The 25741-nt window shown below is 34.0% G+C and overlaps 2 protein-coding genes and 1 pseudogene across 2 annotated transcripts; 2 read left to right on the top strand and 1 right to left on the bottom strand.

The window, feature by feature from the left end:
• The first annotated feature begins 7878 nt into the window (after positions 1 to 7878).
• On the top strand, positions 7879 to 10178 carry LOC122608413. The gene is made up of 2 exons (XM_043781519.1): positions 7879 to 8202; positions 9175 to 10178. Exon 2 carries the CDS (start codon positions 9467 to 9469, stop codon positions 9935 to 9937), a length of 471 nt encoding a protein of 156 aa, XP_043637454.1. The 5' UTR covers positions 7879 to 8202; positions 9175 to 9466; the 3' UTR covers positions 9938 to 10178.
• An 80-nt stretch (positions 10179 to 10258) lies between these two features.
• On the top strand, positions 10259 to 11054 carry LOC122609063 (annotated as a pseudogene).
• Positions 11055 to 11243: 189 nt separating this feature from the next.
• On the bottom strand, positions 11244 to 11867 carry LOC122609062. Its single transcript, XM_043782122.1, has one exon. It carries the CDS (start codon positions 11865 to 11867, stop codon positions 11244 to 11246), a length of 624 nt encoding a protein of 207 aa, XP_043638057.1.
• Positions 11868 to 25741: the final 13874 nt, after the last annotated feature.

Below are 25741 nucleotides of genomic sequence, written 5' to 3'. Positions count from 1 at the left end.
TTATTCACATCATTGATGATTGTTGCAGATAAGAAAGGAGAAATTCTTGTATCTATGCAGAACACAATTCTTAACAGAATCACTGAAGATACAAGAATAAGTGACATTGACTGGTGTGGGCTGTTATTGAAGTACCTTGAAAAATGCAAGCAGAATTGGCCATCAAATGGAAACCATAATTTTTCAGGTCCAATGACTTTCTTGCAAGTATTTTTCAAATTTCATGATCGGTTTTCGGTTGTATAAGTGTCGTATACTTCATTGATAATTGTTCATTTATATATTTTACAAAATATCAATGCAGTTACTTTATCTTGACTCGACGATTTGTGAGAACTATCCAATTGCTCGAAGAAGGCCAGCAATCAAGAATTGGAAGAAGAGGGACTTTTCAAAACGCATAGAAGTTGAGCTTGCTGCCAATGGAAGTTTTGGAAAACTTCAATTGCAGCCTGCATTTTTGGAAAATGTTGCCGAAGAAGGCCACTGCAGTGATCATGAGAACATTCCAAATCAGTCATCAACTTCAAGAAAGGTAAACATTAACAAAGTTTCATAATGTTCATAGTGGCAGACTGTGTCTGCAAGCAAACTGTTTTAATACTCTGTTTATCACATTTCTTGGTTGTGGTCGAACTAAGCATTGGTCACTAGAATAGTTACACTTTGGGTATGCTTGTGGTATAAGTATATTTATCATTTGTAGTAAGCATTGACTCTTCAAATTGAAATTAGAAATATTTTTTTATTTGTTTATTGATAAGCATTGGTCACTTGAGTGGTTACACTTGCGTATGCTTGTGGTATAAGTATATTTATCTGTGAGTATGCACTGTTTTTCTTAGCAGAAATACTTTGATAATATTAGTAGCTATTACATTTCACATGTTTAATAAAGTTTAAATGAAGATGAAGATTGTCAAGACATTTTAAATGGAATTAAGTATAATAAAAATTTTAGAAACCTGTAGTGTCTATGTTAGTAACAGTTACATTTCACATGTTTTTTCAGGAATACCATTCAAAAATTCATCAGCTGTTGACTCAACTTGAATTTACTTTAGAAGATGGGGTGGAAAGTTTTCCAAATGATTTGATAATGGTAGATATGAAAGAAAAGTTGGAAGAGTTTTTCGCATAGGGTAAGAAAAAAATAACAGATGAAAAGGTTTATGATGATGGCAAGATTGAACAAGATAGTATTAACGGCAATGGTGAAGAAAACAATGTTAATCTTGATCACAATGAAGACATCTTTGAAGATAGTGGTAAAGGTGAAGCAGAGAATGAAAGTCTTGATCAGATTGAAGAACAAAATGAAGACATCTGTGAAGATGATGGTAAAGGTGACGAAGAGAATGACAATCTTGATCACAATGAAGAACAAAATGAAGACAACATTGAAGAATGAGAATGTTAATGATGGTTATCATGATCAAGAAGAGAATCATTTAAATAAGAATGGTGATGATTATTTCAGTGATCACAACAGGAATGAAGAATACAATGATGATGACGATTGGTTAAATCATGAACCAGCTGAGAAGGTTAGTAAATGAACTGAAGGAAACAATTTGTATAAAACAACATATAATGGAAACATTATAACTTGTAACTAACATATGTTGTTATTATAATCAACATCAGGATTTTGAGACTCCTCAAAGAGGCATAGTTATGCGATTTTCAAAGTTGAAACATTCACCCATGAAAAACCAAGGTGAAAAACAACAGGATGAAGTAAATGATGAAGAAAAGGATTGTCAGAAAGATAAATTTGTGAGAGCAAGGGTTGTGAAGCCTTCAAAGTATTTTAAGTCTCCGTATAAGCTTATAACAACCGATGTAATCAAGACTATCAGCCGAAAGGAGTATTGGGTTTCTGGAAGTGTGTTCATAATGAAACATGATGATAAGTAAGTTCATTCCAATTTCATATTTATTATACAGTTTATTATCTAGTGCTCATTCATTGTGAAAATCTTAAAAACAAATGCAATTGGTGTTTGACAACTAAGTTAAGAATTTTTAATTTAGTAAAAGATAAAGAAGTTACACATGTGTAAGTTTACAGATGTGTAAGATCAAAACAAATGATAAAAATGGATGAAAATTAATTTAATCATACATATTCTTTACTTTAATTCAGTAAATTCTTATAGCATTTGAATTTATCTGCATAATGCATAGGCTCATTTTTTGTTGGTTCAATTTTTTAAATTTTTGTAGGGAGATTGTATTTGAAACAGATTCTGGTCACATATTATTTCGTGAAAATTGTGAAAGCCTAGCACCTAATATACATGTAGATGCGGCTGTTATCGCTACTTGGAGTCTAATTCTTAATGAAGAACAGTTCATGGGAGGTGGACCAATCAAAAGACTATTCTTGCAAACAGCTAACATGGTAACTTGTATATTTAATTTTGTATTGAGTTAAGTGCTTATTTCCTTAAATATTTAAAACTAATAAACGGATATTTTAAACCAGTCAAAACAAATGTGGGACGACTCCTTGAAATATGATGAAACATTTACTCTTTTTAATGACAACATGAAGTTTGCATTGAGAGAGGATGAGCACCTGCTATCAATGAAAGATGTCGAAACTGTAAGTTTAGTTTGTACTTTTAAATATAAAGTTTGTTGTATCTTTTGTTAGTGATTTCTTTCGAATGTGATTAGAGTCATGATTGTTTGCAGGTTTTTTTCCCAATCTTAGCACATGCGCACTATTACCTTGTGGTGTTCAACCTTAAAGACAAAGGATTCATGATAATAGACAATAGTGCGGCTACAAATCAGTATAAAGGGAAGTACGATACAGTTTGTGATATGCTTGTAAGTTCATGTTATCATTCTTAAGATTTCGTGTTATTTTAGTTGGATTAATATATATGAAATCTAAAAAGAGATATGAGACATTTCATGCGTTACATTTATACCTTTGACTTAGGTAACTAGACAAAGGTTAATGAGTATAATATTTAGTGATCAATGTTCTGTATGATCTTACCTATCTTATATTTAGTTTGGTATCTGAAGGTCTAATCCAACAGAATATTTTCCTAGTTATAATTTTTGATTTCGGTTTGTTATTATTGGTAAGATGACATCAATATTGACATTTTTAAAAATAACGCCTAGCTAGTCAAAAAATGTACTCTTTGTATCAGTTCTTTAAATAATAAAACATTGTATTCATTGTGGTTAAGTAGAACAAATATACTTGTTTGTATGGATACCAAATTAAATTAGGTATCTAGGCAGAGATTTAATGACAGTAGGGATATGACATATGAAAATGACTTTAGTACGACATTGGTATCATATATAATATATAGATACTCTGGTATAACAATTTGAAATTCTAATTTCTTACTTAAAAGTTATGTGTTTTCAGCGACGTTTGTTTTGTAATTACCTGAGGTTTATTAAGCATCCAAATTCATCTGCAATCAGAAAAGCGAAGCACACATTGATGGATATGAAGTGGAGGACATTAAACAACCGTAATGACTGTGGTATCTTTTTAATGTGTCATATGGACACATACATGGGCCAGTCGCTGGAAAATTGGAATCCAGGTTTTGTCAGTGAGAAAGAAAAAGGAACATTAAATCAAAAGGTTCAATTAAAAAGACTAAGAACAAAGTATTGTGCAAAAATTTTACTTCATGAAACCAACAAGCACAAAAAATTGATGACCAAGTATGGGAAATTGTTTGACAAAGAATATACCAGTCAAGAAGGAAAGAAAGCTATTAAAGAAGCTGTGATTCGAAAGTTGAAGTTGATTCAAGCAGAAAATGCAGATAGGAAGCAGGTTGACAGATCTTGATTTTGATTCAACTACAGACTGAAGATATGAAGCAGGTTGTCATATGTTGATTGGTAGACTTATTTTGTATTAGGAAGCAGGTTGTAGACTTATTTTGAAAACTGCTCGTAGACTTATTATGCATGAACAGTTGGACGACCAGTTTAGACAATCCGTTGGATGACAAGTTCAATGACTAGCTTAAAGACCAGTTTAGACAATTTGTAATTCTCAGAACTTCTTTAGACGAATACTTGACTTTTGAATTTAGATGTTAACGATGGTCGTAACTTTCATTTGTTTTTTCTTTAAATACAGTAGTTTCAGTATTATATTAAAAATTCAGAAAACATCAATTTTATGATAAAAGTTAAGTTACACATGTGTAATTAGACATATGTAAGTTTAATTACACATGGGTAAGTTTACTTACAAATGCATAAATATATAAATTGGAAACAATCAAACCAATACACAATTACAGGAACAAGTTTCTTGAATCTTGTTAAGTAGTACAAGCTAACAAGAACACATTTTCCACAGATCATGGTGGTTCGCGGGCAACCACCCCAACCAACGATAATAATATATAATACATAATAACTACACAATCTTACAAAAGTTGTAACTATTTACAAACTTTCTACAAAATACATACTACATAATAAAAACTTGCATACTACATAGTACAAACTAATATATACAAACATAATTGTTTCAAAAGATAGTTGTCACAGTGATACGATACATTCAAAAAGATGTTGATCCAGGCTAGTTACACATGTGTAACTTCATTTCATTCAGACATTACACGACGCTTAACCTTTATAGATTCAAGTCTTGATTTAATAGTTTCCAAAGAACAATATCTACCTAACTGTTTAATTTGTTCAGGTAACTCCTTATAGGCCTCTAAAGCAATCTCAACCCTCTCTTTTAATGCATTGATTTCAGATAGAAGCATTTCTCTTAGATACCTCAACCTTAAAAATCTAATTTGTTTTTCTTGAGATTTACCTTCATTGCTGAAACCAGTCTCAAAACCTCACATACCATTGCCCATATATGTTTCCATGTGCCTCATAAAAAAATTCTAGAATCCAAATCATTTGCTTTTGTTCCCCAAGGGACCTCAATTCGTTCAATCATTTCCAGAGAAAGCTTTATCGGCTTGGCATATTTCTTGTATTTCAAAAAAGCAATCACAAATTCATCCTAAAAAAGTTCAAAAATAACAATAATAAAAATCAGTTTAGTATTCTGAATAGGTAAAATTAGTTTATAACATAAAACGATAGATACATTAGAAATTCTTACCAACCACAAAATAAGGTTACTATATCTCTCAAGAGATTTATTGCATGGATCAGAGTTGTCAAGTATGTGGCATTTGTTTGTCATCAAATTGTAACAAATCAGCAAGTAAAAGTCTATCACATAGACAGGAAAAAAATCTGCAAAATTCAAATTATAACAAAAATCACCACCTAAATTTTGCAATAGTGATTTCACACTCAGTTGTAATGATCATCTCAAGAAACCATACCAGACATTCAGCGACTATCTCTTGTTTAATATAAAATTCATCCAAGTGTGAAATAACTTCATCTCGAGATATATTTGTTCGGTCATGCTGTAAAAAAATATATCGGACAAGCAGGAGAACGGATTTAAAAAATTACCAAGATGATTACAATAATGAATGAAAGTTTTAAAAACTTACCATGATATTTGTTGGGGAAAAAAGCCTCTTTGTTGATCCTACGCTGTTTAGTTTTTCAAAATAGTTAAGATAGAAACCCCAGGTATAAATAAGATCATGATGTATCGGACAACCAGGAACTAGGCTTTCAAACGCGTAACGAGGAATACAAAGTGCTTCACATAGGAATATTACATCACTACGTATGGAAAATATGTATTAATAAGAAGTAATACAAAAAGCAGAAATCCAAATATATATTTATATATTATTTTAATACTTACCGAGGCGTAGATGAAGCAAAAAAAATCGATTCGGAAAGTTCTAAATCTGTATCTGTTAGCTTGCTGTTGAGATCAACAATTGGAAGAGATACACAAGTCTTCTTGAAGAAATATTTCTTTTGGCTTGTCTGATTCAAAATTTCTTTCTCTCCAACTTTACTTCCAACTGAAATACCTTCAACATCCTTACCCTTGCCCTTTGACATTACAGATTTGCTACATTTTCTAAGGATAGGACGTGCAACATCATCTTCTTTCAGAATTCCTGATTGACCATCATCATGAACAGCAACTTTACAGACATGAATATCATCTTTTGAAGATACAAATAAGTCAATGTCAAAATCAACATCATCGATATCAAAATCAGATGAATACAGCTTGTCACGCATATCGTCGTTGTCAGAAGAACCTTGATCAAATGCTAAGTCAAACTTATCCTCATTCACTTGTTTTTGCTGACGCACCTCATCAAGAGTATGATTCTTATCAACAAAAACAGGGATAAAAAGATCAACCATTGCATCTTTATCTACATTTTCACACTCTTTTCGCAAAGTATTATTGTATAATTCAAGATCTTTAATCCATATCTTCTTGGCTGAATTGACAACTTCAATAACAAATTGGTTTCCGGGATACTTAGATAAACACAAATTCAGCTTAGAATAATACTGTTCATGACAGATACGTAATTTCTCATAATCTTCATTTAATGAATATACAAAAACCTACATTAAAAATTTGTAAAAATTAATAAGTTAAATTGAAAATACATTTAATTTTTTATAATAAAATGTGAACAATTATATTACTTGTTTGTCTTCTTCATTTAAGTTGCAAGAAAATTTAGAATGATTTGAGTCAAACATTTCCTCATTAACATCGCAAACAGATTCAAAATGATTTTCTTCATTCATATCATGATTAGGGGCAGATCTTTCTACTCCTTTACCTAAAAAGATGAATAATAACAAAACTTTATGATAAACGCTATAAAATTACAAAACAAACAAGTTTAAAAATAACCGTAAAAACTTAATTAAGGAAATCTTTCATTTAACAAAATTTTTTACATAGCATTACAGATGCAATGAAAGTGTAACATAAAATAAAAAGACAAATACAGATGATTTTATCTAATTTACACATATGTAAGTTATAAAAATGCTTAACTTACACATGTGTAAGTAACGAAAAGTATATTAAAAAAAAAAACCACCGAAACACTTCATTTTAAATTCTAAGTTAACATTTGGTAGTAACGGATACATTTTGATTAAAAATCAGATACTTTTTATAAAAATATACCCAATTAAAAATCGATAATTTTGAACAAGTAAATTATATATAAACAATTTTAAAAAAATACAACAACTTTAATAAATCTATCAGATCTATTGATATTTTAAACAAAGTTATAAAAAATAATATAAAAAAAATTCAATAAAAAATATAAAATGGAAAAAGAAAAACCAGTAGAAGCTTGACCTGAAGAAGACGATGAAACTGAAACTGTTGACGTTTGTTTATTTTTCTTCATATCAATCACCGTCTGATTTCGATTTGAATCCAACAATTTCTGACTTCGACCTAATAATAAAAACAATTAATAATAGAAATAACAAATAGTAAATGATTTATGAATAAATTAAAATCAAATTAGACAAAAAAATTACGAGTAGGCGGAATATGTTTCCTTTTCCCCATGATTTGATCGGAAGAACGATGAAATGGCGGCAGAAAAGCGGCGGAAAGGCGGAGGAGTCAACGGCGGAGTAAAATGATTGAAGAGAGGGGAACGATTTTTACAAAAACTGTGAGAAAAATGATTGAAGAGAGAGGGGAACGAATTTATATGCACACGCAAAATTACCAATATACCCTTCTCCGTATTAATCATCTGACGCGCGAGAATTGATCTGAGCCGTCCGAAAAAGTCCTGATCGGACGGTCCAAAACTGTCCTTGGTACTTTTTTTTTTTTTGGCTGTACTATAATTAACTTTCTTTTTATATATTATATATATATATGGGCTGGTATTATTAGGACCATCAATTATATTAGGACAATTAGGACTAAGATTTGGACCGTCCAATCACATCTTACGTTCAGATCAGAATGAAAAACATGGAAGGGTAAAAACGTAATATTCTAACCCTTCTTCTTCACAAAGACATTTTCTGACACACCAATTGTATAAATGCATCAACTCCACCACTTCCACCATCGAAAACCACCGTCACCGCCATAGTATGATTATACTTCACCAGTATCATCAGCTCTTTAGTTAAACGCCACCGTTAACTTCACCGTCACTTCCACCACGTAACAGCCAATGTATTCTTATTAATAGATGAAGAAACGTGATTTCAACACTACTCCGACAGTTATTCGTAAGTTTAATTTAATTTTGTTAATTTTGATGATTATTTTACAAATTAAAAAATTCTAATTTTTTAAATAATTTTGATCAATATTAATTATATTCAAATTAGTTATTGTATTTAGGTAATTTATAGATCTACTGAAGGTTTAGCTGTAGGAAATAGTTTACCTAATTTGATATATTTTAGAGCAAAATGAGGATTCTTTGATTCTTATGGCAGTTTATAGGGCTTTTTACATACAGTCAAAGGTGTAATATTGTGCAGATGAAGGATGCAATCATATGATATTACTCATCATCTATTTGATCCCGATGACATGTTGACAGTATTTCTGCCACTATACATTTGTTTGTTTCCCTTGTTACATAGCTTTTGATAAAATTAGCTTTATAACAACTAAATATATAAAAGTAAAGGAAAATGCAAGAAACAATGATGATGGCTAATTAAAACAGTGGATATATCTGGTAGTACAAATTTTAATTAGCTAATAATGTGTCAAATTCTAATAAAAATGTATCGGGATGCTTATCCATACTTCTTTATGGCATGTCTATCGCGGCCTTTAATTTCATAACTTATGACATAATGGATAGATATGGCACGGTTTTAGGTTTGGGGTTCATTAATTATTGTCATGGTGTTTATTTGAAAAATTGAGAGTTAGTAAAAAAGTAACTTTTAATGCTTACGTTTATCTTTAACTATATGTGCGTGTTTTTTTAGTAGACAATTATTTTGAGCGGGTAGAGGGAGTGTAAAATTTGAGTTGTTTGTCATTCTGTCGTATGTGTGAGTTTATCTTTCACTTATGGTTGTTGTAGCAAGAGCTTTTTGAAGCTTATTGTAGCTTAAAGCCATTTTGGATGTGGTGTTTAGAATAAAAACTGCAGCTCATAAGAGCCCCTATATCTAGCAAGAGTATTAATAGATAATTTGTTATAATTAACTAGCTTTCATTATTGTTCTGCATTCCAGTAGGTAAAATATATAAAAGGTGTACCAGCTTCTGCTGCAAAGAACAGTGCAAACCCACAGACGTGTCATCTTCAAAAGCCGCAACTTTATCATATACTAGATGTGTCGCAGAAGATGAAATTAGAGCAGTTCTACTACATAGAAAACCTTTCACCACTCATGATCTTGTAGCAAACTTTAAATAGTGTGACCCATACAGAACCAGATAAGAAGTGGAAATGGATGATTGGCTATTCCGGACCCATGTAGGGATTGACCTAGATGCCCATATTATAAAATACATGAGCTCGGAATGGAAATGTGCTCTGAAGCACTTGAAGAAACCATCACTAGTGAAGAAGCTCATATTCTCTTTGATAAGGCTGCTTCAAAGTTTCACAAAGTTGCAGCCTTGGCTTTTTTTAATTGGGGAAACGTTCATATGTGTGCTGCCCGTAAACGTATCCCTATAGATGACTCCGGTGACAAAGCCATGGTGGCAACTCGGTTTCAAGGAGCATATGAGTGGGTGATGAATCATCAGAATCGTGTAGATGGATTGGAAATGACGTTGGATAGTGATGATGAAGTCATAGTGGAGATTCCTCGTGGTGAAGCTGACTGCAAAAACTCCATTATTTCTAGCAATCACCAAAATATTAATACAGAGGAGGATTTTTTTATTTACATGATCATGACCTACATGATTCAGGTCTCAGATCACGGAACAAAAAGCACCCGTATTTACGTCACAATCGCATCAGAAGGTCGAGGACGACACTAGCAAGCTGAAAACAATATGTAGCATTACTGAACCAGTAATTTCTAGCAATAACGAGCCCAAAAATATTGATAAAGTAAGTTTAACTGCTTCTCCTGTAACACCTTTATTGACATCACCAGTAGGGAAAGAAAATGATAATGACGATGATGATGATGAGGAGGAGGAGGATGAGATTGTTTATTCTCATGTACGTAAAAGACATAAGATAATCAAGGTTATGGTAATTATCGTGTTTTATTTATTTGTTTGTATTTCGTTAGTTTTAATTCTAAGTGCAACTGTCAGTAAACTAGAGGATAGAAAGATTTGGAGTATAAAATTATGGAAATGGTGTTGGTTTTGGATTGGCAATTTTCTGTGGCCGTTTATTTTCAGAGTGGTTGATAAATGTCGTAGTTTTCTTGGTTGAACGGATATTCTTATTTAGAATTAAAGTTATGTAGTTACCAGAATTTAATGAAGGATTAGCATTAGTCCAACAGCAATTTGAAATGGCGAAACTTTATTGGTCCTTTGTTGTTGCCAAGAAGAATGACTTGTCAAAGTGGGATCCAACAGATGCAATACAGCTTTTTAATCTGCAACTGAGATGTGTGAAAACTAGAGGAACAACGAGCTAAATATGCAAAAGATCCTAATGGTAGTAAAAAAGAAGAATCATCGAAGAAAATATCAAAGGTCAATAGTGATGTTTAAGTTGTTGAGGTAGCAGAACAAGCAGTTGTAATGAGATCTTAAATACATCTGTTTTGGGGTAATATGTTGTTTGAAAGATATTAAGTGGAGTGTAAGTTGGGTATGGCGTGTTCGAAGCAAAACTTGGACGCAGTGGTTGAATGGTTCAAGTTTGCTGGTGTGTCAGAGGTTGACATATCAACAGTTTAGAAGAACCATTGCTCTAACGCGTAAGCTGCAGAAGGTGATGACAAAAAGATTGAAGATGCAAGTCCAGATGTGGTAAACAAATATGATAATGGCCATCAATCTTGATAAGGTATGATATTTTTCTTTTTTAGTTTCCTAATGCAACAATCGTGTGTTTGTAATATTAGATTTGAGGAAGGGTTTATGAAGTAAGATCTATTGTCATAATGTTTCATTCTTCTTTTTGGTAAAAGGCCGTCATCCCTGGTTAGCAGTATAAATTATCAATAAAAGTTCAGGCACATAGACCGAGTATCTATGCAACTAATCAACATACAAGCAATGCAACAACCAAGTTTATGCAGAATGACATGCCATTCACATAAACCAAAACCAAGTATACACACTAGAAAACTAACTAAACAAGATCATGATACATGCCCTAATACTTTGAAGACATCAAAGAAACCGACATCTTCCAGACCCCCAACATGTGTTCAACCCTGTCATTAATCTTATAATGGAATGAAAGCAGCTTCAACCGGACCACACTAACAATCTCCTGAATCAATTGAGCACTCAATCGTCGTTGCTGAGAAAACAAACGCCTATTTCTTTCTTGCCAAATGAAATATGCAGAAGCTGCAAGAACCAGTCTAGTAACACCACTCTCAATGTTTTTCCTTTTGGATAAAGGAATCACCTCAGCCATAATAGAGTCCCAATCCGAAACATTAACAGAAATACCTGCCAACGAACATATTCCCAGCCACACCTGTGAAGAAAAGGAGCAAGTGAAGAACAAATGATCATTTGAGTCTTGTTGTAACTCACATAACGAGCATACAAACTGTGATGATTGGTCCCAAACATCCCACGGTCTAAGTAAATCTTGTGTCTTCAGTCTTTTCCTCATTACAAGCCAAAGATGAAATGCATGTTCTGGAATACAACGTGCATGCCAAACCAACGAATACCAAGACACTTCTGCATCTTTAGGGCGGATAGTATCCCATACTCGAGTAACCGAAAAATCCCCCACAATATTCTGATTATCCTTCCACATCACCCCATCAACTCGATCATGTTGCAATAGAGGTGTATTTATTCCTGACAACCGAGACCTCCAATCAGAAGGCCACACAAACGAACCTTAATAAACAACTTCAGACACCTTTGAAGTTAAAGAGAAACCTGCATTCGAGATCATTCTACAAGACAAACGATCGTAAATAGGAGATTCCACGCACCAGTTATCATACCATACATTTGTTGAATGACCATTACCAATGTTGCACCAAAAATATGGACGAACCAAGGGGCGAATTTGTAACAGTTTCCTCCAACTCCAAGACATAGTCCCACGATAAGGAACTGCCCAAAAATCACAATCTTTAATACTTTGGATCATAAATTTATGGCGATGCTAATTTTTTCACCTAAATCATCTTTTAGTGACAAGATGTTCAAGTTTGCATTGTGTTTGGTGTTTGTTTGTTTTCCTTTTCTTTCTTTCTTTTCCTATTTTATTCTATAAATGACATCTTGAGGTTAATGTTGTGGGGCTATAATATAATAATCCTTGTGCAAATTAGGCTATTTGCATGTTTGAATGGTTTATGATGAGGTTCATTGATTTTTGACAACCTGTTTTGGTTCATATAATTTATTTATGTTGTTCTTATTGAAGGGTATATGCTTAAGAGATACCTATATAGTACCAAAAGTTCAGTTATGTTATACTTTGTTGAAAGGGCATTTCAGATGATTGTTGAATGAGAATCTCCACTGGGTTTACTTTAGATATTTGCTCATGGGGGTGTTCGGCTTAGCTTATTTTCTGGGCATACCGAAATATCAAATAGCTACTTAGCTTTTGTTTTTGCTTATAAGCTCATTAACTTGAGCTAATGGACTTGAATAAGCTATGAGCTTAAAATTATAAGCTCACAAGAGGAAAAAAAAGACTTATGTGCGAGTAATATTACTATCTTCCATCTTCTCTATATTGGTTTTTTTGTTTTGTATCTGATAAAACTCGCTAGGCTTGTTATTGAACTTTTCTTTTTCCTTTTAGAAGCCCATTGATGCAATTTATTCAATACACATAGATTTTATTACGAGTTTGATTTCAAACTTTGTAAAGTCTGTTTTTCGGTTGCAGTTACTTAAAGAACTCAAGTCTTATGAAACACTTTCTGAAAAACTTGGAAGGTTGGCTCAACTAGTAGCCGGGGAAAGTGGTGTGAAATCCGTCTATAGCAGGAAAAGTGGTGTGAAATCCGTTTAACCTTTTAGGGGATGATTTGCATTGAAGGGATTATCTTTTATGTGTCTCATTAGTTGTATGTTGACTTTTTGAATAAAAATAAGAACAAGAAAGCAGCTATATTCAAGTGATATAAAAAAGGGTTAAGTGATGTAATCAACTAAGGACGAAAAGTTATTGTGTGCTTGAACTTACAGAACGTTTATTATATGCATGAACAAAATCAGAAACGTTATCGAATACACGATTGACCTGTTATTCCCTTAGCCGGTAACTTTTTTGAATTCTTAGCTATCTGCTGACATCAGCAATTTTGTCTTATTCTTATTTTGTCATTTTCTGCTTTTTTTTTTTTAAGATTGTATATTCTTATAATTTCTTATTTTTACCACTTAACTTTTAGGTTTTATTACTTTAGTCTAACTTTTTATTTCAAGTAAAATTTACTTATAAAGTTTTTAATTTTTATCAATTAACTTTGGATATTAACATTGATCATCATTTTACAAAAATTTTTTTTTTCTACTTTCTGTCTTTTATTTTAACACTTTTAACTTATTTGTACCACTTAACTTATTGGTTTTTTAACTTTAGTCTAACTTTTTGTATACAAACTTAACTATAGTTTAGTTTTATAGTTTTTAATTTTTACCATTTAAGTTATTTCTAATTACAGACATTCATCAGAATTTAGAACCATAAGAATTTAAAAAAAAAATCGGATCTTATTTTTTGATGATGATGATGATGTCAAACAAATGAATAACAAACACAATTACTGATGTTGTGAGAGATGTTGGTCGTCCACTGTTACTGTCTTTTGCTTTTTCTTCTTCTATTTGATTTTATTTATTTTATTTATTTTATCTATATGTGGGAGAGGAAAAAAAGAAAAAGTGGAAATTGTAAAAATCTTGATACAATAAATATTTATTTTAAGTTCATGCACACAATAACTTTTTGGGCATAGTTTATTACATTTTCATTCACTTAACCGGCCCACATCAAGACTTTAGCCGGTTTCGGTATATAATAGAAAATTATCAGGGTTCATGTATACAATAAACCTTTTAAAAGTTCATGTACACAATAACTTTTCGACCTTAGTTGATTACATTTTTGTACACTTAACCCTATGAAAAATGTATCAAACTTTCGTAAAATAAATGTATCATGATCTTGTATGTATTTTGCTAGTAGTAGACTTAATAGTTTATGTTTATTGTTTTTCTACTAATCTACATGTTCGCATAGAATTGTCCTCGTTTAATGTGGTTCTTGTGGATAAGGAGCTACTTTGAAAAGGTTGTTAGTGTGTTTGGATTTCATTTTATATATTGAGTAACTGATATTTAGTTTTTTTTGCAATCATTGAGTCTTATATACTTAAACTAGTTTTATTTGATTTTTCATATTTGTGTAAGTTAGATATCAAAATCAAATGATTATTCAAAACTCATAATTTGAAAACCTTATGCATGTGTAGGTTATACGAGTTACACATGTGTAAGGTATACAACTCATAATAATTTGATTTTATTATCCAACTTTCACATGTGTAAGTCGTATGAGTTACACATGTGTAAGTTAAATATCAAAATCAAATGCTTATTCAAGACCAATAAGTTGTAAACCTTACGCACATATAAGTTAAACTTACACATTTGTAAGGTATACAACTGATGAGCGTCTATTTTATGATTAAAACCCCTATTGAAAGGCTTCATTTCTATGTCTAAATGAGTTAATGTTCCGGAACTATTGGTACTTAATGAATCGTATGTTTATGCAGGTTCACGAAAGATCTGAGAGAGGGTAAATGGCATAAGTAACTCAAGATGAAGTCATGTGAAGTTACAAGACACAATGAGTTGATTCGAGAGCTGAACAAAGAAGTGCAAATTGCAGCAGGAGCAACCAGCGCCGCTGGCAAGACCTCAGCGCTGCTCCCGAAGAGGCACCGCTAGCCCCTTCAGGCCCAGTCTTAGGGCCACTAACAGGCTCAACCAGCGCCGCTGGGTGGCCCAATTCAGTAACCGACTTAAACCTCTATTTAAGCCGAGCTAACCCTCAAAACCCTAATAAAGAGCCGATTCAGCAGCCCTAGCCGCCCACTATCAACCCTAGTTCGTAGTTGCAGATTTCCAGAAGGTTTTGGAGCTTTTAACGCCTTCCGATCTTCATACGCGATCTAGATCTAGTCTTTTATATTTACTTTCTTTTGATAAAAAATGTCTTTCATCTTTTCACACTTTATTATTCCTTTAATAATGCTAGGCTAGTAGGTTGAATACTTGTTTCGATCAATGTGATCATGTAGACGTTTATTGTTTTATTGTGTGTCTATGGTCATACACTAGGACTAATATGTTAGGATGGAAAACTGTAGTCGGTCTATAACAAGATGTAAAAGGTGATTCACTTGTAACCGAAGGATCCATAACCATAGTAATTAGGATGAATAGAACATGATGCTTAACAATGTCAGACCTGATCCTTTGACTAGGAAACTGTTAGTGCATGATTCTCAGTAGATATGTGAAGTATATTTGTTTATAAGTTCAAGTCTTGTAATTATCTTGTGATTACCGTTTGTCTTTAATATTACCCTGGCATATTTTGTTGAGTCAATTGGGATCCAATTATGTTTATGTGTTCGTTTATTATTTGTATTCTACAGGTTTTAGACATAACATGTAAAGAGTCATTAAGTTAATATTGTTTCCGCGTACTAACAACAGTTGAGATATTAACTTAATGTACTTCCAGAGGGAAGTTAAGATAATTGTGTTTCTGCGTATTTACAGCAGTATAAACATTATCTTAAGTATATACTTCCAAAGGTAATATAGACGACGTTGTTTCTGCGTCTTTACAGCAGTTGAAATGTTGTCAAAGGCTAATGCTAGTTCTACGTATATTTATAGCAGTTAAAGTATTAGTTGAGTTAATTTCAGTTCTGCGTCTTGACAGCAGTAAAGACATTAACTCAGAGTACAATGTCGGTTCTGCGTCTTGACAGCAGTGAAGACATTTACTCAATATATCCTAAGTGTTATTTGAGGGTTCTTAGGAATAAGTAAAAGATTTGCTTGTTCATACTAAGAACACTCAAATGCTTATTTGAGAGTTTCTAAGAAACAAGCAAAAGTATGCTTGTTCTCAAGAACTCTCAAATAGTTTGAGAGTTTCTGTAGAAACAAGCAAAAGTATGCTTGACCACAAAAACACTCAAACGATTTGTGTGTTTTAGGAAAAAGCAAATCAGGCCAAAACCTTAAGGGCCTTGAGCTTAGAAACACGCATGGGCCTGCGTGTTTAAGAACACGCAAATGGTCATTTGCGTGTTCCTAAGCCTTTGCCTATAAATAGAGGGTGTGTGTCATGCACGTTCAGACAAGAGTGTAGAGAGAGAAATGAGTAAATCCTAGAGAGAGAAACTTAAGAAACATGCATAAGGCTTTCTTGTGGTGAGACTCGACTCGTGCACGAACCGCAAACACACACCCGGCCCCCCAAACGGCTCGTAGACTGCAGATTACCACGTGTTTGGTAAGGTGCGTCCGGAGAGCCGTTCCCGGAGTGTTTACTATCATGCAAAAGATATATATATATATAAATGTGGTGTTATATATATCATCTAAAGGTAGATATATAAACCGTGGGTTATCTCGAGGAATTTCCGCACCTCGACATATCCTTAAGTTGATCTTTGGTTAGATAATAGTACAAGACCCGAGGGACTTACAACTGGTATCCAGAGCCATATGTTTTCGTAACCTTGGTTGGAGATTGACAACGGTTTTACGGTATCCCTTTATTTGCGTGATTTAGGTGAAAATTAGTCTATGGGCACGTGTTTGAAAGAAAGGTTCGAACATGTTGCCAAATATTGATTAATCTATATCCTAGTAACATTTTCTCATAATCTCGTTTATCCTTGAGAAATATCAGGCTCGAGATCTAAGAAATTGTGTGAAAGTGGTGTTTTGTGTGTTCTTGAAAAAGTACTATATGTGTGTTCTTGCATATGTACATTTATCCGCGTTTCATGATTACCAAGGCATTTGAGTGTTTCTGTTTTTTGCTTGTTCTTGAAACTTTGAGAGTTCTTGAGATTTTGTGTGTTTCTTGAACTTTATGTGTTTCTTGAATTTTGCGCGTTTCTTAGGTTTGCGTGTTTCTCAGATTTTACCTATTTCCTGGAATTTTGCGTGTTCTTGGATTTGCGTGTTCCTACATTCGTGCGTGTTTCTTTTGTGTGTTCCCAGTTTGCGTGTTCTTGTGTCTCGTGCGTGTTTATAAGTTGAACATCATACACAATGGCAGCAAACTATCTTAACCGATTAATACTAATGGACCATGAGACCAGTAAGGGTAATTCACCACCCAAACTGATGATCATAGACCAATACTTTTCTTGGAACGGTCGATTTGAATCCTTTATGCAATTCACCGATATTAGAATGTGGACTTGTATGACTGAAGGATATAAATCCCCAACATATGAGGACAATGGTGTTTCCAAAGTATATGCTTATCAAGATATGACTGAATCCGATAAAAAATTATATGAGGCAGAGAAAAAGGCACTATCATGTTTAAAAATGTCATTGCCACAAGATATATTACATTTGTTTAATTGATTCAATACATCAAAAGAACTTTGGTTAGCATTAAAAAATCATTGTGAAGGGGATGAAACACTTAAAAAGAATAGAAAAGACCTTCTAAAGTATCAATATAATGTATTTAATGGGTTAAGAAGTGAAAACTTAGATCAACTAATTACACGATATTATCATTTGCTAGCGGAATTGCAAGCATTTGAGATTACGTATTCCGAGGACGAGAAGGTCGAGAAATTTTTGAGCTCTTAGCCAGAAAAGTGGAACCATTATATTACCACTTTGCAAAAGAAAGCAAATTTCGACGGCACGTCTCTAACTCAAATGGTTGCTAAGTTTAGGGGACAAGAAATGAAACAAAAGAGGAGGGAAGCAAGATAAAATAATGCTCAGATTCCCGAGCTTTATTACGGTAGGCCTTCGATCAATGTAAGTCAAAGTTCTCCTGAAGGAAGCACAAAGACTTTCCTAAGTGAAGATGTTGACTTACAAAGGATCTCAGTTGACTCTAAAGAGAACATATGTCTTGTTTCGAGTCAGAGCGACAATTTAGGCAGTCGTGGATATTTGATGTGACTAAATATATACATATTTCCCACATGGTTTTTAGGTTGTTTTATATTCGATGCTTTATGGTATGCGTGAGTTATTTCAGGTACATGACATGTAAAACGGATGAAAATGGCTAAAAACGACTTTAGAAGGGATGAAATGATGATTGTGGAAGTTACGGGTGAAGGAGGTGTGAAAAAAAGAGGTTAAAGTGAAGAAATCATGATGGAAGAAGTGTAACTCCCGTTAGAATGGTTAACTCCCGTTAAAAGGACCAAGTATAACCATTTCAGCACTTAACTCCCGTTAGCCAAATCATAACTGCCGTTAAGAGGAAGGTGGGATTACAAGCTCTCGCTAACTGCTGTTAGGGGTCAGATTAACGGTCGTTGGTCACTGAAGGACTGATTGTGCAACAAAATTCTAACGAGCGTTAGAAAAATGGACCAAAAGTGCACAGATTTGCTAGTTGGCCCGTGTAACGGCCGTTACACCTCCCTAATGGCCGTTAGTCGCTGATGTAATATATATAACATCTTTGATTGCTTATGGACGGAATTTTATCTCTTTTTTACCACTTAAAAACATTAGAAACGCGAAGAACAAATTGGAAAGCTCTTGTAGGTCGATTTCTATTATCTCTTTGTTCAAGAATATCAAATTCTATTCAAGGATTCATTATTTCTTTCCGAATTCATCAATACTATCGGTACAATATGATTTCTTTTAATATTATTTGTGTTTCCTTGGTTATTATGAGTGGCTAAATCTTATTTGCACCCGCTTGGGTAGTGAACATATCACAGGGTCGTTGGGAAGGTTACTTGCAAACGTTGAACAAGGTTTTTACGTTTAATCGAAGATCCATATTTATGCATATTTCACACATGGTTTTTAGGTCGTTTTATGCACGTTTGTTGGTCAGTTGCATGTATATTCGATGCTTTATAGTATGCGTGAGTGATTTCAGGTACATGACATGTAAAACGGATGAAAATGGCTAAAAACGACTTTAGAAAGGATGAAATGATGTTTGTGGAAGTTACGGGTGAAGGAGGTGTGAAAAAAAAGAGGTTAAAGTGAAGAAATCATGATGGAAGAAGTGTAACTCCCGTTAGAATGGTTAACTCCTGTTAAAAGGACCAAGTATAACCATTTCAGCACTTAACTCCCGTTAACCAAATCATAACTGCCGTTAAGAGGAAGGTGGGATTACAAGCTCTCGCTAACTGCCGTTAGGGGTCAAACTAACGGCCGTTAGTCACTGAAGGACTGATGGTGCAACAAAATTCTATCGGGCGTTAGAAAAATGGACCAAAAGTGCACAGATTTGCTAGTTGACCCGTGTAACGGCCGTTACACCTCTCTAACGGCCGTTAGTCACTGATTCATATATATAACATCTTTGATTGCTTATGGATGGAATTTTATCTCTTTTTTACCACTTAAAAACCCTAGAAATGAGAAGAACAAATTGGAAAGCTCTTGTAGGTCGATTTCTATTATCTCTTTGTTCAAGAATATCAAATTCTATTCAAGGATTCATTATTTCTTTCCGAATATATCAATACTATCGGTACAATATGATTTCTTTTAATATTATTTGTGTTTCCTTGGTTATTATGAGTGGCTAAATCTTATTTGCACCCGCTTGGGTAGTGAACATGTCATAGGGTCGTTGTGAATGTTACTTGCAAACGTTGAACAAGGTTTTTACGTTTAGTCGAAGATCCATATTTATTTGAGTTTAAATATTGTTTTCATTTTTTATATTTATTGATTGATAATCATAATTAGAAGTTCGGAAGAAATCTATGTCATTGTCAATTGGTTTATGAAAAGGTTGATCGGTCTATAATTAGCCTAAAGTCATTGGAGTTCGGAAGAAACTAACGATAAAGATTTTAAACAATTAAATTCATTTTGAATGTGTAAACATTTATGATAGAGGAATCTGATTAGGTGAATAAGCAGTTCGGAAGAAAGCTTTAATAGGTTAAATCGTAAAAATCAACTCAGGATCTTAAGGCTTAATTGTTTTGAATAGAAATTAAACGCGGAAGCGATAATTATATTTGGAGCAATTAACGTGTCAAGTATAACGGAAGTTTGTCTTGTCTATCTTTTGAGTCGTTCAACAAATGCAAGTAATGTTTAGACCCGATGATTGGCATGTGAGTTGATCCAAGTGGGTGTCCTTTTAAATTATTGTTCGAAATTCAACAACAAAATATTCTCTTGCGATTAATCCTACAGGATTACTGACTTTTCAACTAACTCTTGCAAAGTGGCAATTCAGTCACAAACCCTCTTTTAATCTGAATCACTTTATTGTAACATTCGCTTAATAAGTCCTTGTGTTCGACCTCGGTTTACCAAGTCAACTATATTGCATATGAACGGGTTCACTACCCGCAAGTGTGTAGTAGTCAGTAGCTAGGTATTTCGTGTTTATAAATTTAAGACTAGAAAATACACATCAATATTCTACCTCCAGTGCTAGTTCCACCATGCCTATAAGTGTCAAATGTGCGGAAAGTCACTTATCTGTTCTTGTGTCATTTGTGACATCATATGAACAATTTATCCAAGGAAAGGTTCAAGATCCTAGTCTTATAGATGAAGACTATGAGCAAATTGATCCTTTAGACTTCGAAGAGATGGATCTGCAATGACAAATAGCTATGCTGACTCTTCAGGCTAAATGGTTCTTATCAAGAACAGGGCGGAAGGTCGTGGGCTCCAAATTTGGCTTTGATAAGTTAAAAGTAAAGTGTTTTAATTGTGGGGGATTTGGACACTTTTCTAGAGAATGCAAAGACCTAGAAATGTTGATAAGAATAATGTAACTTATCAAAATTTAGAGAATGGAGGAATAACACATTTTGTTTCCAACACACGACATCAAAATAATTATCAGATTAAATATGACGACACCTCATTGGGGGTGATAAATCGTCATGAAGAGAAAATAAATGGCCGAACACATGTTATTCAAGCATTATTGGCTGAAACAAATTGTGTGGGGTCTGTTGTTGACAGTCTTGATAATAAGGATGAAATGTGTACTAATAAAGTTGAAGTCAAGACATCCGAGGTATCAACAAAGACTGACTCAGATGATCTGGTTAACTTCATGGCAAGAATGAATATTCCAGATGAACAACATGACCTATTGAAAAAGGCCATAAGCATATGGTATGTTGATAGTGGTTGTTCAAGGCATATGACGGGAGATAAAACATTATTGTCAAACTTTGTTGAGATTCTGGGAGCATATGTAAGCTTTGCTGGTCCCAAGGGTGGCTCAATCACCAGAGTTGGTGATGTCACTAACTGCAAGATCAAGCTTGAGAAGGTGAATTACGTTGAACAGTTAAATCACAACTTAATGAGTGTGTCTCAAATCTGTGACAAAGGGAATCTTGTTCACTTCACCAAAGAAGAAGAACTTATCCTAAAACCTGGATATGTGATTCCGGAAGAGTGGATTTTGTTGAGGGTTCCGAGGAAAAGAGATATATATGCTATGGCATTGGGCATCTCTAATCCAGAGATTGAGACTACATGTCTTTTGTCTCAAGCCTCTGAATTAGACTCTTTGCTTTGGCATAGAAAATTGGCTCACCTTCATTATCGTAAAATGAGTTACATCACCAAAAATGGATTGGTGGAAGGTGTTCCGTTGAAGAGATATGGTATTGAAGATAAATGTGTCCCATGCAAAAAGGGCAAACAACACAAGATTAATCACAAGTCCAAGTCTCTGAATTCTACGGCCAGTCCTTTTGAACTTTTTCACATGGATCTATTTGGGCCAGTAAATGTAAGAAGTATCGGAGGAATGTATTATTGTTTAGTTGTCACCGATGATTTTTCAAGATTCTCATGGGTGTTTTTCCTACATCTAAGGATGAGACATATCAAATACTAGTGCACTTCTTTGCAAAAGTAGAAAATGTCTATAACACAAGAATCAAGAAAATTCGTAGTGACAATGGAACAGAATTCAAGAATAGGTTGATAAATTTTCATTGTCTAAGCAAAGGCATTGATCAGTACTCCGTATCAACCTCAACAAAATGGAGTTGCCGAGAGAAATAATAGAACACTTATTGAAGCTGCAAGAACAATGTTGGCAGACTCTAAACTTCCAACCATATTCTGGGGTGAAGCTATAAACATTACTTGCTATGTACTTAACAGAGTTTTGACGGTGAAGCGGTTTAACAAAACATGTTATGAGCTACTCCACAATAGAAAACCCAGTTTAAGTCATTTGCAACCATTTGGTGTGCCATGTACCTTCTTAAAGGTTAAACCAAACATAGCAAAGTTTGATGAAAAGGTTTATGAACGATACTTTCTTGGATATGTTCCGGGAACACCAAATCGACGTGTTTATAACAAAGCTACCGGTAAAGTCGACATTGCATACAATGTTGAGATTACTTGTAACTCAGCCGGTATTCATTCAGGCCCTGAGAAAATGTTCAATTATGAAGACATTTTCAGTACTCTCAATCCTTCTTTTATAGAGTTGCATAATTCAGATGATATAGTGGTGGTTCGGGATGATGATGTTTTTGCATCTCCATCTTACGGAGGACCAATATCTAATGCAACTTCAGAATATATGAGAAGACGTCAGGATTCTGGACCAGAAGTTATCTCAAGAAGGTCTGATGAACCAATGGGTCAAGATACTTCAACTGAGAACACTTCTAGACATGTTGTGACATAGGAGCATCCCTCAGTTCTGTATGAGGAAGAGATTTCTACTAATTTGGGTGGAAATCTTGATGTTGATCGGGTCACACAAAAACACGTTACAAAGGCTCATCCTGTAGAAAATATCTTAGGAGATCCTAACGTTGGTGTTAGAACTAGGAGCAGTCTTCAGGAAAGCACAGGTCTTTTTGCTAGCACCAAAGATACAGGCATACTGGAAACATGCAACTACAAATGCTTTATCTCTCAAGTGGAACCAAAAAATGTGCAAATGATACTAAAGGAACCATCTTGGGTAGATGCTATGCAAGAAGAACTAGCCAATTCAGAAAATTAAAAGTTTGGAAATTGGTGGATGTGCCTGCTTGTCAACCCTTTTGGAACAAGATAGGTGTTCTGATGTAAAAGGGATGATAAAGGGATTGTTACTAGGAACAAAGCTCGACTAGTGGTTCAAGGTTTTGCACAACAAGATGGATTAGACTATACCAAAGTATTTGCACCAGTAGCTAGAATTGAGGCACTTAGGCTTTTTCTAGCTTTTGCATCTTTTAAAGGTTTTAAAGTATACCAATTACATGTAAAGAGTGCATTTCTCTACGGTAAAGTACAGGAGTTGGTTTATGTGTCTCAACCTCCCGGGTTCACTGATCCTGACTATCCTGATAGAGCTTATAAATTAGATAAAGCTCTATATGGTCTTCATCAAGCACCCAGAGCCTAGTATGATACATTATCCACACATTTGGTGGAGAATGGGTTCGTAAGAGGACAGATTGATAGCACAGTATTTACTAAATGGAAAGGTGATGACTTCTTACTGGTACAGGTTTACGTATATGATATCATTTTTGGTGCTTCTGACGAGAATATGTGCAAAGAGTTTGAAGAAATCATGAAAAGCAAATTTGAAATGATTGTAATGGGTGAAATGAATTTCTTTCCAGGTATGCAAGTTGAGCAGAGAAAGGAAGGAATTTTATTCATTAAACCAAATATGTATATGACATTCTTAAGAAATTTGGTATGGATGATTCTTCACCTATAGGGACTCCAATACAAGTCAATCACTTGTTGGGAGCTGTAAACAGTTTGGATCAAGATGTTGATCCAACACTATATAGGTCAATGATAGGATCACTCATGTATCTTACATCATCGAGACCTGATATCATGTTTGCTGTTTGCTTATGTTCTCATTTTCAATCCTCTCCGAAAGAGTCACACTTGAAAGGAGTAAAAAGAATTCTTCGGTACCTCAAAGGACAACCATCACTTGGTTTATGGTATCTTAGGGGAGGAGAATTCAATTTGTATGCATATACAGACTCTGATTACGGTGGTTGTAACTTCGATAGAAAATCTACTTCCGGAGGATGTCAATTTTTGGGAGATAGATTGGTGTCATGGCAGTGCAGAAAGCAAACATCTGTTGCAAATTCAACCTGTGAAGCTGAATATATGGCTGCTGGAAGCTATTGCTGACAAGTGCTTTGGATCCAACAACAACTGCATGACTATGGTTTGAATTTTTCTAATACTCCTATTAAAATTGATAACAAATCTCCTATTTCCATTACCAACAATCCTGTTAAGCATAGTAAAACGAAGCATATTGATATTAGATATCATTTTATTCGTGATTGTGCTGAAAAGAAGTTATCCATCTTGAGAAAGTGCTATCCGATGACAATCTAGCTGATTTTTACACTAAGGCCTTTGATCAATCACGTATTGAGTTTCTAGTCTAGTTAACTGGAATGAGAAACCCTTAGTATTTACCTCTCAAGAACCAGCTTATTCAGAAAATGCTACACAAAAATAGAATAATGGTTTAAGGAGGAGTCGTTACTACAAGAGAAATGACTATTCAATATGGCATTTAAGTTCACTTATTTGCTATATCCGATCTCTTCTGTAGTAATTGTTCCTTCTAGAACCTTCTTGATTTTTAAAAATCAGAAAATGCAACACAAAAATAATAATAAAGATTTAAGGGGGAGTCGTTACTGCAAAAGAAAATGAAGAATTATGTGGCATTTAAGTTTACTCATTTTCTACTACCGATCTTGTTAGGTCGAAAATCGACTAAGTATAATTTGTTCAAAATAGTTGAAACTCAGTGAAGAAAGCTTGCTCAGGATTCTGAAGTCATTCAGAATTTAGCTCACTGAAGTTTCGCTTCAGATTCAGAATCAACCAACACTGAAGACGTTCAGACGGAAGTCAAAGACTGAAGACTGAGGAAGAAGATCATCTCAGAAGCAGAGCTCAGAGAAGATCTTACCTGAAGTTGAATCTGAAGAGGCTCAGAGAAAAAGTACTTACAACACTTTTTCACTGATTACGAGGAAAGTCTTTTTGCAGCTTTAACTACATTTACCCGGTTAATTACTATCAACCTGGGATTGGGAAAGTTTTAGCAAAAGGTTGGGAATAAAGTATGTCAAGTCACATCAAGAAATTGACATACTTTACCTTAAACAAGCGTGTTATGGATTTGTCCTACAAATCCATCCAACCATATTTAGTACGGCTTTTTGCCATGTCATCAAGACATGCTTTGCCTATAAATATAAGACTTCTCACACTTGCAAAATCGCTTGGAACTTTGGCAATTGCAATGTGTGATATTACTCTAAGTATTCTTACGAGTAATTCCTCGTCACATAGATCATTTGTATTTCTGGGTTGTTTAGATACTTTCACAAGTGTGATTATCTTTGTTCCGCAACAACTCTTGTATTTTGTTTATAAGCA

The sequence above is a fragment of the Erigeron canadensis genome, chromosome 7 (assembly GCF_010389155.1).
Source record: "Erigeron canadensis isolate Cc75 chromosome 7, C_canadensis_v1, whole genome shotgun sequence".
NCBI classification, from domain to species: Eukaryota; Viridiplantae; Streptophyta; class Magnoliopsida; order Asterales; family Asteraceae; genus Erigeron; species Erigeron canadensis.
Note: the sequence above shows the minus strand (reverse complement) of the source record. Positions and strands in the feature narration are given on the sequence as shown.

Excerpts from the sequence above, each read along its gene's own strand:
- LOC122609062 (XM_043782122.1), bottom strand. The coding sequence starts at position 11,867 with ATGTGGAAGGATAATCAGAATATTGTGGGGGATTTTTCGGTTACTCGA.
- LOC122608413 (XM_043781519.1), top strand. The coding sequence starts at position 9,467 with ATGGAAATGTGCTCTGAAGCACTTGAAGAAACCATCACTAGTGAAGAA.